This window comes from Manduca sexta, chromosome 21 (assembly GCF_014839805.1).
Source record: "Manduca sexta isolate Smith_Timp_Sample1 chromosome 21, JHU_Msex_v1.0, whole genome shotgun sequence".
In the NCBI taxonomy this organism is placed as follows: Eukaryota; Metazoa; Arthropoda; class Insecta; order Lepidoptera; family Sphingidae; genus Manduca; species Manduca sexta.
In genome coordinates, this window is record NC_051135.1 from 8,599,000 (window position 1) to 8,613,309 (window position 14,310).

The window sequence follows — 14,310 nt, forward strand, 5'->3', positions numbered from 1 at the left end:
ACTTTTGAGAAAAGTCACAAGTAGATAGAACTATTTAATAAACAAAACTTAAGCTGTTACTTAAGAGTGTGTTGTCGGCTGAGTCGCCGTATTTAAGCAAACAATACTGTGCTGTCAAAATCCGCCACGCATTATGACTTAAGATATCGTTTGAGCTGATAAAATCGATTTATTAAATAGCGACTTAAGATACCAAACTTAAGTTGACAGCGTCCCAGATGATAAATAATCACTGGTGATAGGTCTCTCATATATCTGCCTGGGTAGCTACCTACGCAATGTATATTTCTGCCGCCAAGCAGTAGCTGTGTAGTCACTGTGTTCCGGTTTAAAAAACATTGTAGCCAGTGTAACTACTGGTCATAATAAAACTTAACATCTCAGGTCTCAGGTTGGCGAGCGCAGTGGAATACCAAACAATACGTAATTCAAGGTGTTGAAAGGTGTTTCTACTGTTTATGGGCGATCGTATCGCTTACCATCAAGCGAACGACAAGCTCGTCTCGTCATTCAAAGCAATAAAAAAGGTGATATCGCACTTTAGAACAATATCAGTTAGAGATAATTACATCTATTAATAAGGCTTCCCGACCCGACCAAACTAGCTGTGGATAAACACAACATAGCTTTAATACATTCTCACGACGAAAATCACGATCACAAGCTAATACATAACATATTTCGGTATTTTATAAAATATTTGGACTTGGACGTATTTCAAAGGGAAAACATTCCCCAATATTCGAACAAAAATTCTAAATTCAACTTTCGTGAAATATTTGCAGTGCCAATTGAAGTAGAGGCATATTTAAAAAAGTGCTTTGAAATACCGCATATAAAACCTTTTTGCTCATGGTAGAATAATATACTTTATATCCGCCCGGATAGCAACCACCGTACACAAGGTGTTAGAACCCCCTATATTAGTCCACGTAAGGGTGTCTCTTTCTCTTACCCTGTGTAAGTCCGGTGTCAATAGGCCGGCAAAATTGTATTGACTGTCGAGGGGTAATCATTTATCGTCAATAGGGGACCGGCCTATGCTTGATTTTGTACATTATTCTATATGTAATGGTTAATAATACGAAAAAGAAGCACTCCTGCGAAAACTGCATAACAATTGGTTAAAAAATTTGCGAGTAATTCATATTTAAAATATTGTAACGTGCAGAAGTGGGCGCGATGTGGGGATATCGCTTCATCTCTTTTTTTTGCACGCGTCGTAATTCCCGATGACGTCACATGTGGATATTTCGTCTCTTTTCTGTTTCTTGTTAATTACCCCTTCCACCGAATTTCAAAGACTTATAACTTGTTGATTTTTTACCGGATTTTAATAATTCCTTCTGTGTTATAATTTATATTATGTAAATATTTGATAATAGTAAAGAACAAAAATGAGTCCGGTACCCTATTGACATTAAATTGGACCCCACTCCACTTATCATCAGATGCAATTGGGACAAATTATGGTGCCCGTATAAAAAAAAAAAACATTGGAAAAACTTGCTAATCCTCATTCGATGAATTTTAACAAAATTCTTAAATTAAGATTTTACATATTTTATTTCTACAATTGCATAATGAAGTACAAAAGGAGCTGAATTGATTAAAAACTTTAAAACGCTTGTACGCATTCACTTTTAATAAAATATTTTTTTTTTTATGTAAAATAAATTAACCTCCGTGGAATTTACTACATAGAAAAAACAATTGTCGACACGGACACAAAACTTTAAAAGTGATCTGAAATTTTGGACTTGGCTATTTAGTTGGTATACCGTACATAAAATCATCTCACTTTTCGTGTAAATATGAAAATACCTTTTTGTCTACAGCTGTATACAAGGTGACTACATCAAGGTATACTCAGAAGGTGGGATCCAAGGCCCCGGGCCGCCTGGAATCAACGAATACTCCGCTTGGTCCCGAGTGCTGTGTGGCAGCAGAGCTGACACTCCACCTGCTTTGTACTCCCATGGACCACTACTGGCACTGGAGCTACATACGGGGGCCAAGAAATCAAATGCTACAGGCTTTATTGGGACTTACAGGTTTATTGATAGAAGTGAGTAAAAAAAAATATTTAAGTTTTCATCTATTCCTAATAGTAATTAACCTATCCACGTATATAATTAGTAATAAAACAGCATAAAACGGTTTCCATATGTTAAAAGGAAAGTAATATAATACAGGTGGCCAGGATATAATGAGAAGCAGAATATAAATTTTGTTTCATTGAATCGTATATCGAAAAAAGTTATCGACGATGTCGTATGCGCAGCTAATGGATAGTAAAATGCTCATTAATTGTTATGTATGAATTGTTGTTAATATCCCGTATTATAGTTACAATTTAAAAGAGTTTTCTATCCTGCAACCTTGAAGTGAAACAGCAAAGCTAAAGTAAAATGTAGTTATATAAATACTTTAACAAAACCAAAGGAACTAAAATAAGAGCAATAACAACCTAATAATACTGAAACTAAAGTAACTTGAGATGTTGTGACCGCTAATGCAATTGTTACCGATTTTAACTGGGAAATCGTGCCATCGGATGAAAGAGAAGTAGAATCAGGTAAAAATAAATGAACATATAGTTTTAGAATTACTCTAGTATGGCTATATTGTAGTATCTATCAAGAAAAAGATAACGTTAATAAGTAAGTAATAAGTAAGCAATTACAAAAAAACAATAATAAAAATGCATATGTCACGTAGAAAGTATAATACAATATTTATTACCTAAAATATAATCAACGGAGAGAGAAGAAATTAAATTATTAATAAAAAAAAAATAACAAAACGATATCACTTGAAGAAAACAAAAAAATAACAACACCAATAATAGCCATTAAACCTATATATTCTCTTTATAATATACTAGTAGATTTAGTGTATACACTTCTTAGTCTAATTGAAATTAACCCTTATTTATTTCGTTAATCTTTTAGCTTTTCCCTAAATGAATCATTATACGAATGTTTACTTCATTTAACGTAAACTGAGCAATTAATTTTCCTACAGCGACAAATAACCTGAATAAAATTGAAATTAGTGGCGGTCCTTTCATGAATAAAAGATGGGATTAACTCAACCATTCTTTCTATATGTAATTTGGATAAGGAAAATGCTACATTATGGCAACGGGTTGCAAATTCGACTTGGTCAAATTTATTATTAATTATGACTTGCGTTTTGTTTGTTAACTAAAATTCAACCAGTATGCTCACTGAAGATTAGAATAGATGCAATATTGCTCTCTTTGTAGTAGCAATCTTAATTGCTTAGTATTGCGGTACTCCGTTTGGTTTTGTTATGTTATGCAATAACATGAATATTAGAATAAAACTACTTTACGTTTTTTTTTTTGTTTTAGTTATAAATAGTTTAATTTCAATGCCAAACATAAGAAATCAATAATATAACCATATAAAATGAGGACGCGTTTTGTTTGCCATAATACAACAAATAACGTTTCTATTTAAGTATGTCACTGTGATTTTGTGTCTTGACTTGCACTGCCTGCCTTCAACAATGGCTGGATAGATGAAAGCACATTAAGCCATCAAAATCTTGAAATGAAACTAGTTTAGCTACACTTTTGGCCTGTGACCACAAACACTGCAAAGCATTGGAAATGTTGGGAGTAAAATTGAATAATAAACCGCGATGAAATTAGAAAACTAGTATTATTTCGATGTGTAACATTCTCGTAAATAAAATAAACCACATGTTTTAAAACCAAAAACACTAACTAGCTTATCTCAAATAAATTAGAGGATATTTCTATACGTAAACCTCGTCTATAAAACTAAAGATCGTCCTAATTTAATATCTGTTTTGGTAAGGAAACTTCGAGATTGACGGCGTGCAAGTTCCGGACACGTGGTGTGACTATGTCTTCAACTCGCAGCCAAACAGACCAGCTCATGGCCGCTTCTACAGCCCGAGATATCCTTCAAGCTACCCCAGCAATGTGAGGTGTACATACCATTTTAACGCAAGGTACGTTTTTTATCTGTATTTTAATAAGTAATTTCAAAGCTAAAAAACGAATGCATGCTTCACACTTCATGTACCAAGAAAAAATGTAATAGGCAGATTTTTTGTATACTAGAGTAGGGATAAGATATTATACTATGAAATGCCATGTAGTGGTTTGTGATTTGAAATTCTTAGTGGAATTGCTGCAGTTTATAGGCTGTTTATGTCGTTATAAAGTTTTTGAAAAAATATTTGCACTTATTAATTAATGAAATAGTTTTATTGTGCTACATAGCAGTATTAATAAATTCGAGCTGGCAGATTAGCATTAAAAGCTGAAATTTCTACGAGGCAATTATAGAAAACATTTAAAACAAATTTGAACGCAAATTGAACTAGCAACAAGGTTCCATAAACATTAAATTGAAAACACGTCGACGTTATAATTGCAAATACTAACATTCGGAGCGAAAATTATACCAGAAATCGTATAAAGAAGGCAATTCTGACGGTCATTATTACAACATATGTATTGAATATGGATTACGAACAAATCGCCATCAGATATGCAGAATATGCCCTGTATCGAAATTACGTCATTAGCCTCGTTCAAAGTGCAACGAATCTTACTTGGTAATAAGAACTAGAATTAATGAGTCTCTTAGATTGCCAAGCCTTTCGTTGAAAGCTATTTCTAGAAACTAATTATCTTCTTTAATATATTTGTTAATTGTGGCGAAACTTGTGGCGATTTATGGGTGGGGTCGAATGGCGGGTTTTCACGTGGGTCGTCGAAAATGCGTTGGTGCGGATAGGGTGTCGCCGCAAATCAACGCAAAGATCCCTTGAAGCATCGGGCTTAGGCTAGGGTAAAAGGTACGAATGTTTAATATCGGACCTGCCCAAATTCCACCTTGTTATCTGAATCATTGGAATTGAACCTGGCTCCTTACTGGTCTTTGTTATAAAATGTGGTTGTTATAGGTATCTACCTAAAAGCAGGGTGAAGTTTAAATATTTATTCATCATGTAGGCTACATTATACAGATTGGAACAATAAATGTATAAAGTTTTAGTATGTTAATGAAACAATATTTCTATTTGACGTGAACTGAAAACAATACGGACCAACCGAGAAAACAAATGACGCAAATAGGGACAGGGGCCTTATTCTCTATCCCGCACGTTATTTTGACAGTGCGTAACAAGCACGTAACACAACGCATCATGTTTAGGACTATAGAAATTTGGCTTACAGAATACCATTCCACACACATTTCTCAAAGATAACATGACACGGCCGCGTTACGCGTTTACACTATCATACAGAATAAGGGCCCTGGTCAAAAAGTTATATTAGAAATATAATTTAATCATTCTGTAAATAACTAGAAAGCTTGATGAAAATCATTCAACTATTCTGCACATAATTTTTTTTTATACTTACGGACACGATAAAGTGACCCCACTGCAGCTGATGGTAAGTGGATCCAATAAAATATCGACTGAAAAAGATGATCACCCCTCGACAGTTGACATAATTATGCCGGCCTATTGGAACCGGATATACATAGGCTAATATATAATACCAATAAACTACCACCAGCAGAAATCTATCTAAAGAAAGACGGTAAAATATAACATTGGTAATTGTTGCAGACAACACGAGCGCATCAAGTTAGTTTTCGAAGAATCGTTCCTTCAAAAAGGCGACGAGAGGTAAGTCGAGTTTTGTTTGTTCACATATAAAATGCTTTGTGAATTTATTGACGAAATATTTTCAGTTGTCTCAACCGTGCTGACATTATCAAAGTGTTTGATGGTCGGACTTCTACCGCTCCAGTTCTAGCTATGTTATGCAACGAAGTTATAGGTAAGTCATATTTGTTTATGATGAACTTTCTATGAAATTCTCTCTTGGACTTATATCTTCCATATTTTGATAAATATTGTTTATCTCACTGATATGGGCGCCGGGAGGGGGTTGCAAGAGGATGCACGTGCACGCCCCTGTCCGAAACAACTTAACTCACAATCAAAACAACTGAATGACAATGGGAAATATCGACCACAGAGATTTTATTATGGCTTAGCATATACATACACATTTTATTTAAAAAAATGATGTTAAATAGTACCAACTATAGGGTGTATAGATTGCAGTTACACCTCCATAAAAATAATCTTAGCGGGGCCCATGCTCAGTGGTGTACTAAAATCATCAAAATACTTTGTTCCATTATATACTCTTCAACAGCAATCAATACCATCAACTAATGTTTTTAGGTTATGAAATTTTATCAACGGGAGCCGACCTTTTGGTTCAATTCACTGCGAACTCAAACATGCCAGGACAAGGGTTCAAAGCGAGCTACCAATTTCAAATGGAGGACAACTCAAGTGCAGGTTTAGTAAGCATGTTACGACACAGTCAAAGATTTTTCAATCGAAACATAGGATACGGAAGTATTGGAAATGATAAAGACAGCCTTTGATGCACAATGACTCAGATTTATAATCCAGTACTGGATATTTTTCCCATTTATACTCTGTCTCTTATCTGATTTGCGGAGCAAAGTACAAACGTGGAACATTTGGTACAATATAAGAGAAGATGGAAACTTTCAGTCCCAAATTAATATCTTTATCTCCGAATTATCTTTCTTTCAGTTATGAACACTAAATCATAAACAAACAAAATGAAAAATCAAAGAGAAAGTTAAGAGTCTAAATTGCTCAACTACTAAAAATATTACGTTTTTTAATTCTCCACTAATGGACATGCTAGTATTAAAAAAAAAACACTTATAATCAAACAAAGTTTTCTTATCTAAGGCACTGAATTATCATCTTTCCAACAGATGCCGACATTAATAAGAAATCAAGTATGAACGAAGCAATATCCGGCTTAGGACCTGCGGTGAGCGCTGCCAGTAAGTATCCGCGGATAATGGTCGCATTTAAAAACACCGACTTGACAGTTTCACTAAATAGTGGAATTACCCTATATTTTATTACTTGAACTAGATACTTGGCACAGAGGCTGGGCGCATGGGAATTTAGTTAAAATGAAAAATCAGCTCTGTTTGGACCGGATTTATTGGGTTGGTAATTTGTTTTATCGTTCGTTTTTTGTAGTGCGGTTTACGGAATACGCTAGAGAATATTTTTTATTGAATATAATTTTGATTGGTAAGTATTGTGGAAGTTATTTGAGGGATGTATAATAAACAACGTAGTCGGTGTGACATTATAATAATTGACTTTTATGCTGATCGTTCAGATATTGACTAGTTTACGATTAACATCATCGTGGTATACATAAATTCTAATTATAAAAAACTTATAATGTAATAATTGCTATTGCTTAATCTAGAAGTTACTTCGACTTTTAATTAAATTGTGCATTTAAAGTTAAACATCGGTAGGTATTTGACAGTACTGTCGCAAATAAAGATGATTAAATAGTTTGTTGGTCAGCACTTAGCAGTTGAATTATCTTTTTTATTTTCTGTTTTGTGTCTTATTTACATATATGTAATTTAAATATGCATATTACACGCGCGCAAATTAGTTTTCGTGACATGAATACTAATAAGTTCAATCACGTCAAATAAAATTATTTCTAAAAATAAATTCTCGTTCATTTACTAATTGTAAACCAGTAAATTTCCTTTGCCAACGATTCAGAAAATAAAAAAGAAAATACCAAAATGTAAAATCCTTTGAAAATACTGGATGATGTTTACTAAACCTCTCACGCGCCAAATGGAGATGAAGTGGGAAATAAATTGAAAGACGGTATTAGTAATGTGACGTAGCACAGAATCAAGCATTCAGAAGGCGGTGAAAAGATATTATCGTTTATACATCTTCATAGCCTCGTGTCCAATGAAAACGTTAGTTTAAAATATGTTTTATCTACAGTACAGAAGGTACAACTTCAAGTATATGAATTATGATACTAATTAGACATGAAAAGCTTGATTGGTTAGATGGATTAATAAATGTCGATAGAGTTTAATTTTAATTTTACGAGGATATTTCTCAAGATATATTTATTTATAATCAATAAAAATAACTCTTAAAATTTTAGATATATTATTTTTCCGGTCATGAATATATCGATACTAACCATAAGCATCAATAGTAACCGTTAGGTTACTGATTTTGTAATTACGTCTCGTTGTACAATGTACATTAGTTCTGAATTTAGTCTATGTTGTAAATCCTCATCACTAATCAAAGATGTATCAGTTTTGTCTAGCACTTCAATTCATGACTTCCTCATAAAGAAATCATTTTTCAAATCTGGAACCATGCCTAACTATACTGCTTTATCTAAAGTAGTCAAACCAGACCCTATCGTTGCAGCATCGTCGTGCCATCAAGTATTCAGCAGCGACAGGAACAAGAGCGGTAAATTAACGTCGCCACTACATCCTGCTCCATATCCGCAGAAAACGCAGTGTCACTATGATTTCCTAGCTCGTGGACGCGAGAGAGTGAGGCTCGTCTTCGAAGACTTCAGCCTGCAGAGGATAAGCGAAAATATTATTGAGTGAGTTTTGTATGTAGGGTTGATTTTGTTTTTATATTGAATGCATAACCCAGTTGGTTTTGGAATGGACTCCCGAGACTCCCGCACGGTTCAACGTGAGGAAACCTGAATACCTGAAAATTTTCTGTAGAAATTTTGAGGTTTTGTGAAGTCTACAAATCCACACTAGGCTAGCGTGTTAGACTGAGGCCTAATCCCTCTCAGTAGTCGAGGAGGCCCGTGCTCAGCAATAAAACAGTATATAATATAGGGCTGATATGATATATGATGATATTTTATTTAAATAATCAATTAAATACAGGTAAATTTGTAAAAGACTACAGATAATTTTGCTTCAATATGAAATATACAGCAATGTATTATATTTTGTGTAACTATATGCAAAATGTATAATACACTTACTGTAAAGTAATTGGGAACTTTACTCGTATTACGAAACCACTTGCCAGTATGCTTTTGTGAATTGCATTATACAAATAACGTTCCGTGTTATAAATCTAACCAATTATAAACCTTTTAAAGGCGCCCAAGTTAAAATAGTTCCTATAGAAATATCGTGCCTCATTTTCGGACCATCAATCATTATGTTTGGCGTGGGTATCCAATATTTCCTCTACTATAATACAGCTTCTTAAATGACTGCTTCACAAAATAGATTTCTAGCTATCTGTATTCCATTAATTATCTATTCGTAGAGAATTAATCAATAACCATATTGACCAAGAATGTAATAATCGAGGTTAGAAGATTCGTTAAGTTATGAGATAATATTTATTTTGACTTCCATTATAACTTTTTGTACTAATCGCAGCATAATTAATTAATTATGCTGTGATGCATTGATTCTGCGTTAATTCAATACTCAATATATATACGCATTAGTAATATTTAAAGCATTTCTTCATTAGAATAGCAATAAAAGGTACAATGTTACATCTATTGAAAATACAATGATCTAAGGAAAATACATAAAAGGCAAAACAAAAACACATAAACAAACAAGCATACTAAGCCTACATACCAAAGTGACACAATCAAAACGAAAACATATTCAAATAAATTCAAATATTCACTTTGTTCCAGTTGCGAGAGTATGGATTCTTTAGATGTATTTTTGTACGTGGACGGTCGGCTTGAGAAGATGGCATCGTTTTGCGGGAACGACACACCGAAACCAATAATGTCGAACGGTCCGAAGATGTCGATCGAATTTCGCGGCGTATACTCCTCGAGATATAGTAGGGGCTTCAAGATATCCTACTCTTTTGTTGAAGGTGAGCCGATGTTCTAATGTCCTTATTTTTTGCGGTAATGTATCTTCGTCTATGTGTGATTTTTTTGGTTTCGGATCAAATTTAAAAGACGGTCTTATGGCATGTAAGTGTTTCTAATTTAGGTAATTGTGTATGGTATTGTGTTTTAAGATAAGTTGATCATGAGATGTCTTGTCATTCCGAAGAATCAAGATGCAAAACATGGATACCTTCTGAATAGAAAACCTTAATAATTTAAAACCTAATGCATTTTATCTGATTGTAATACATATGACTTTAAATAAATTCTGTCAATACAAATTTCATGCCAAGTTTTGTTGTTCCAAAACTATGTAAAGCGTACATTCGTTTATCTTGAATCATTCCATTCCTTTTGCCGAAACAGCTGTATGGCATAACATAGCCGATAAAGTGCAATCGCGGCCAATAAAGTCGAACGGTTGGCAACATTACGATGACATTTTTCGATATTACACGCGAATTCTTTATATGTACCCAAATGACTAACCTAGTAGAAATGGACTGGAAGGTTTGTAATGGAATAGTGGTAAAAATAACATATAAATTAAACATTAAAATAATAGATTTGAAGATCCTTTTTTAAGATAATTATTAAAAAACAACTGTATTAGAATAAAAATCTTATAATAGACATGCATGATTGTACTTGAATTTCAAAAAAACGTATTTTGAACATTTTTTTAAATAATCTTAGAGTTTTTTACTTGTAAAAGTAAATGCTTAATCAGCGTAAACAAAGACTTAAGATGGGTAAACAAATTTATTTTGGTTGCTGAAACAGACTAATCTCTAGAATGAACAGATATAAACCTAATTTCGGAATAAAGATTAGTGCTATTTTAATTTTACGGTTGCGGAAATAGATGTTTTTATTATTTTTAACAAAAAGGAATCTATTACTTGCTAAAACACTTTTAATCCCGCAGTTTCTCATAACTTTTACGTAAAGAACCTATTTATATTAATTACATATTGTATCCATATAAAAAAAAAATACTTCGATAGATCTAAAACAGAAAATACTTTGTATTTCCCATATTGTATTTGGTATTGGTCCCTAAAATTACTGAATTGTAACACGAAGTAGGAGAAAATCCTATTTAGAGACCGCAAGTCCAGTTTGATCCGACTTTTCAAAGCCTTAACACTATTACAAGTCCTTTCAGATTTGAGAAAGTTATTTTATGGAACGTGCCTTATCTATATCAAGTCACTTTTGTATGCCCTACAGGCCTAGCCTAAGTCGAAATACTAGGATTGTGGCGAAGGATTATTATTCATTGTGCCAGAACTTTCTTATTGTCGCATTATGTTACATTTACTGTATTGTTCAATATTATTATGGCGAATCTGTTATAAATTTTTGAGAATAATGAATAAAATTAAAATGATTCCAGATTACACGATCTTTATGTAATTAATTCGTGTTTTTAGATTCCACGTAGAAATTAATTCATGTGGAGGCTAATATTTAAATATTATGCTATAGTAGTCCAACTAGACAAAATTTGTAAATGTCCATTAGGGACAAGATGGCGAATATTGATAATACGTAACTTTACGCCCAAAAATACCATCAGCCTTACTTCTTTATAGGTACATATTTATGCACTACATCTTTAATTGTTTTTAAAATGGAATTGCCTGTAAACTAACAAAAACCGAACTAAGGCAATAACCTAAATCAAACACAACTTAAACAGTTGTTAAAATTACATTCAAAAATTCTATAATCAGTGGCCATTATTTACACAAACGTAATTTTGAAAGTTGATTCACTGGATTATGACTGAGGCATTCAGTTCTCACTTTGTCTCGAGCGTGGACGGTTTTTTCTCGACAATATCTAGCGTAGCGTCGTCAGGTCAAACAAAAGATTCAATATAACGCTTCTGAGCGGAGTTTAGAAGGCAAATGAGGTGCTCTGTGTCAGAAGAGGGCACGTAAAATTGTTTTTCTCTTAAAGATGTTATTGCACTGTGATTTAAGTTTGTCAATTTGTAAATGTTGCAAATAATGTAATTAATTTAAGAGAAGATTTATTGATCACCGTGAATAATATAAAAACTAGTATACATAAACATTAGTTAACGAGTAATGCTGTGAAAATAAGTCTGTTTCTCAGTGTTTTCGGCATAAAAGCCTCCGCAGTGTCTATACACTACGGAGGCTTTTAACTAACCTAACCCTATGGTTAGGTTTGTTGTAATTACCTTATATTAATACTGTACTTCAGCTGGCTGTCAGATAAACAGAACAAAAGAAAACGATTGCTGACACTATGGGTTCGGGCGCATGTTTCCTCACTTTTATTTGGTTTATAGCTATTCGTGTATACATAGTTTTTAATGTTCATAAATGTTTTAGAAAAAATACATTATCGTAGAAAGGACATATTCAAAAAATACTAAATTTATTCAAGCAACTCCTACAACGGAAATACTTAATTCTTCTTACTAACATGACAAATTATGCTCATTATTTCAATTCACGCTCCCATTCCAGATTACGGGATCGCAACAGGGAACCAACTGCTAGAATTTCCATGTGCCTTCGTATTTAACAGCAGCGAGAGGTCTCGGGGCGTTGTGACGTCACCGAACTACCCCGGGCTATACCCGCGCGACACCGAATGCAATTACTTCTTTTATGGAGACGAAAACGAAAGAGTACATTTACAATTCACTTACTTTGATGTGGAGGGTGTGTTTCCGTAAGTAACTTTTTTTCAAACAGAAAACTTCTCTTCTTGCATTCCTGATATTTCAGGGTCAAGTTTTTTTTTTTTGTATGACGAGACGAGCTTGCCGTTCGCCTCATGGTAAGCGATACGACCGCCCATAAACAGTAGAAAGACCATCTAATACCATGAATTACAAAGTATTTTTTCGTATTTTATTGCGCTCACCATCCTAAGACATGAGATGTTAAGTCTTATTATGTCCAAACCAAACAATACTTTTTCAAAGTATTGGTTGGTATTTCCACTGTTTATGGGCGGTCGTATCACTTACCATCAGGCGAAAAACAAGCTCGCCTCGTCATTCAAACAAACAAAATAAAAATCAATACAACAAATAATATGCTTTCTTAGGTGTGAAGCAGTTTCCGCGAGTGACTACGTGCAATTTTCAAGTCAAATGATCGACAGCAAGAGTCAACGGCACTGCGGGCAAATCAAGGAGCTTCAAATGTCTTCAGATAAAAACTTCCTAAGAATTACTTTTAAATCCAACGATAGATTGGACGGTACCGGATTTAGGGCGGATTATATCTTCCTCAGAGACTCCGAGATGCATAGTATAACTATGCCGAACTCTGAAGATAGCGGTGAGTGAAATCTTAAATTAGATCGTGGAGTGCAGAAATGAACTAACCTATCAGATCGTTTTCAATGGTTTAAAATCATTATTTAACTTAACTAGTTTGTGGGTTGGATCATTTCTGCACGGTTCAATTATGAGGCAGGATAGTTCGAATTTTGAATATCAAACTGAACGTGGAGAATTGATAAAACTTAATAAGTTTATTTGATCTAATAGAAGTATAAGACGCCCGCAAAATTTTCAGCTCTTTTAACACTCAATTCCATTTTAACCGACTTTAAAAAAAGGAGGAGGTTCTCAATTCGACTGTATTTTTTCATATTTGTTATCTCAGAACTCTTGACAGGGTGAACCGATTTTGATGATTATTTTTTTGTTTATAAACTGATGTTACCCGTGTGGTCCCATATAAATTTCATTGCAGTTGGACCCCTGACTTAATACATCAGAAAACTCTTCAATTTATGTCTTCAACTATGTTGTCAACGTATATAGATTTTTACTAACACGAAAATTTTATGACAATATTTTTCTATGAACACACTTATTTTTTTCTGGTAGTGTGATAATTACCGGTTTGGTAACACTGCTGGTGTGTCAACTTTGTTAAAGAAGCAAGATTATTCTGGATTACTTTTCAATAAGATTACAATTATTTTATGTATTCAATAATTTTGATAATATTGCACTACGTTATCTGTCATAATAAGACCAACTCTACCCAAATAAATCATAACTCATACCAAATAAATCATTGTTAATATTTGTTTCAGGTACATCACATCATATATCAAACATCGTGTTATTGACATGCGTAATTGATGTTATATTAATAGCATACAGATAGTCAACAAGAGCCGCTGATATTTGTGCCGCAGAATCAAAGAATTTATCGATGAAATAAATTATTCGTGTTATTATGTCATATTTTCATTTTAATTATGTAACATTGGCATATTAGTGAGCATTACGGCCGTAAATCGACCTCAAATAGGTTTTATGAGCGTGTAATTCGGATTTACGCGGCATTATGGCGATAATTATTGTTGGTGTTTTAAATTTAGGTTGTTTATTGCGTTAATAATTTAATAAAATACTGCGAAAGCGTACGGGCTGATAATGTTTCGTATTAAAGAATCGT

At 33.5% G+C, this 14,310-nt stretch overlaps 1 protein-coding gene across 1 annotated transcript in view; it reads left to right on the forward strand.

Annotated features, from left to right (window-relative positions):
• LOC115448044 (suppressor of lurcher protein 1) overlaps nucleotides 1–14,089 on the forward strand; it is a 107,891-nt gene extending 93,802 nt beyond the window's left edge. The window contains exons 5-15 of the mRNA XM_030175341.2: nucleotides 1,839–2,068; nucleotides 3,852–4,008; nucleotides 5,647–5,706; nucleotides 5,772–5,860; nucleotides 6,274–6,393; nucleotides 6,849–6,920; nucleotides 8,362–8,548; nucleotides 9,632–9,822; nucleotides 12,349–12,556; nucleotides 12,938–13,173; nucleotides 13,943–14,089. Coding sequence (XP_030031201.2) covers nucleotides 1,839–2,068; nucleotides 3,852–4,008; nucleotides 5,647–5,706; nucleotides 5,772–5,860; nucleotides 6,274–6,393; nucleotides 6,849–6,920; nucleotides 8,362–8,548; nucleotides 9,632–9,822; nucleotides 12,349–12,556; nucleotides 12,938–13,173; nucleotides 13,943–14,016 — 1,624 coding nt within the window. The 3' untranslated portion in view covers nucleotides 14,017–14,089. The remainder of the gene's footprint in view (nucleotides 1–1,838; nucleotides 2,069–3,851; nucleotides 4,009–5,646; nucleotides 5,707–5,771; nucleotides 5,861–6,273; nucleotides 6,394–6,848; nucleotides 6,921–8,361; nucleotides 8,549–9,631; nucleotides 9,823–12,348; nucleotides 12,557–12,937; nucleotides 13,174–13,942) is intronic.
• The last annotated feature ends 221 nt before the right edge of the window (nucleotides 14,090–14,310 follow it).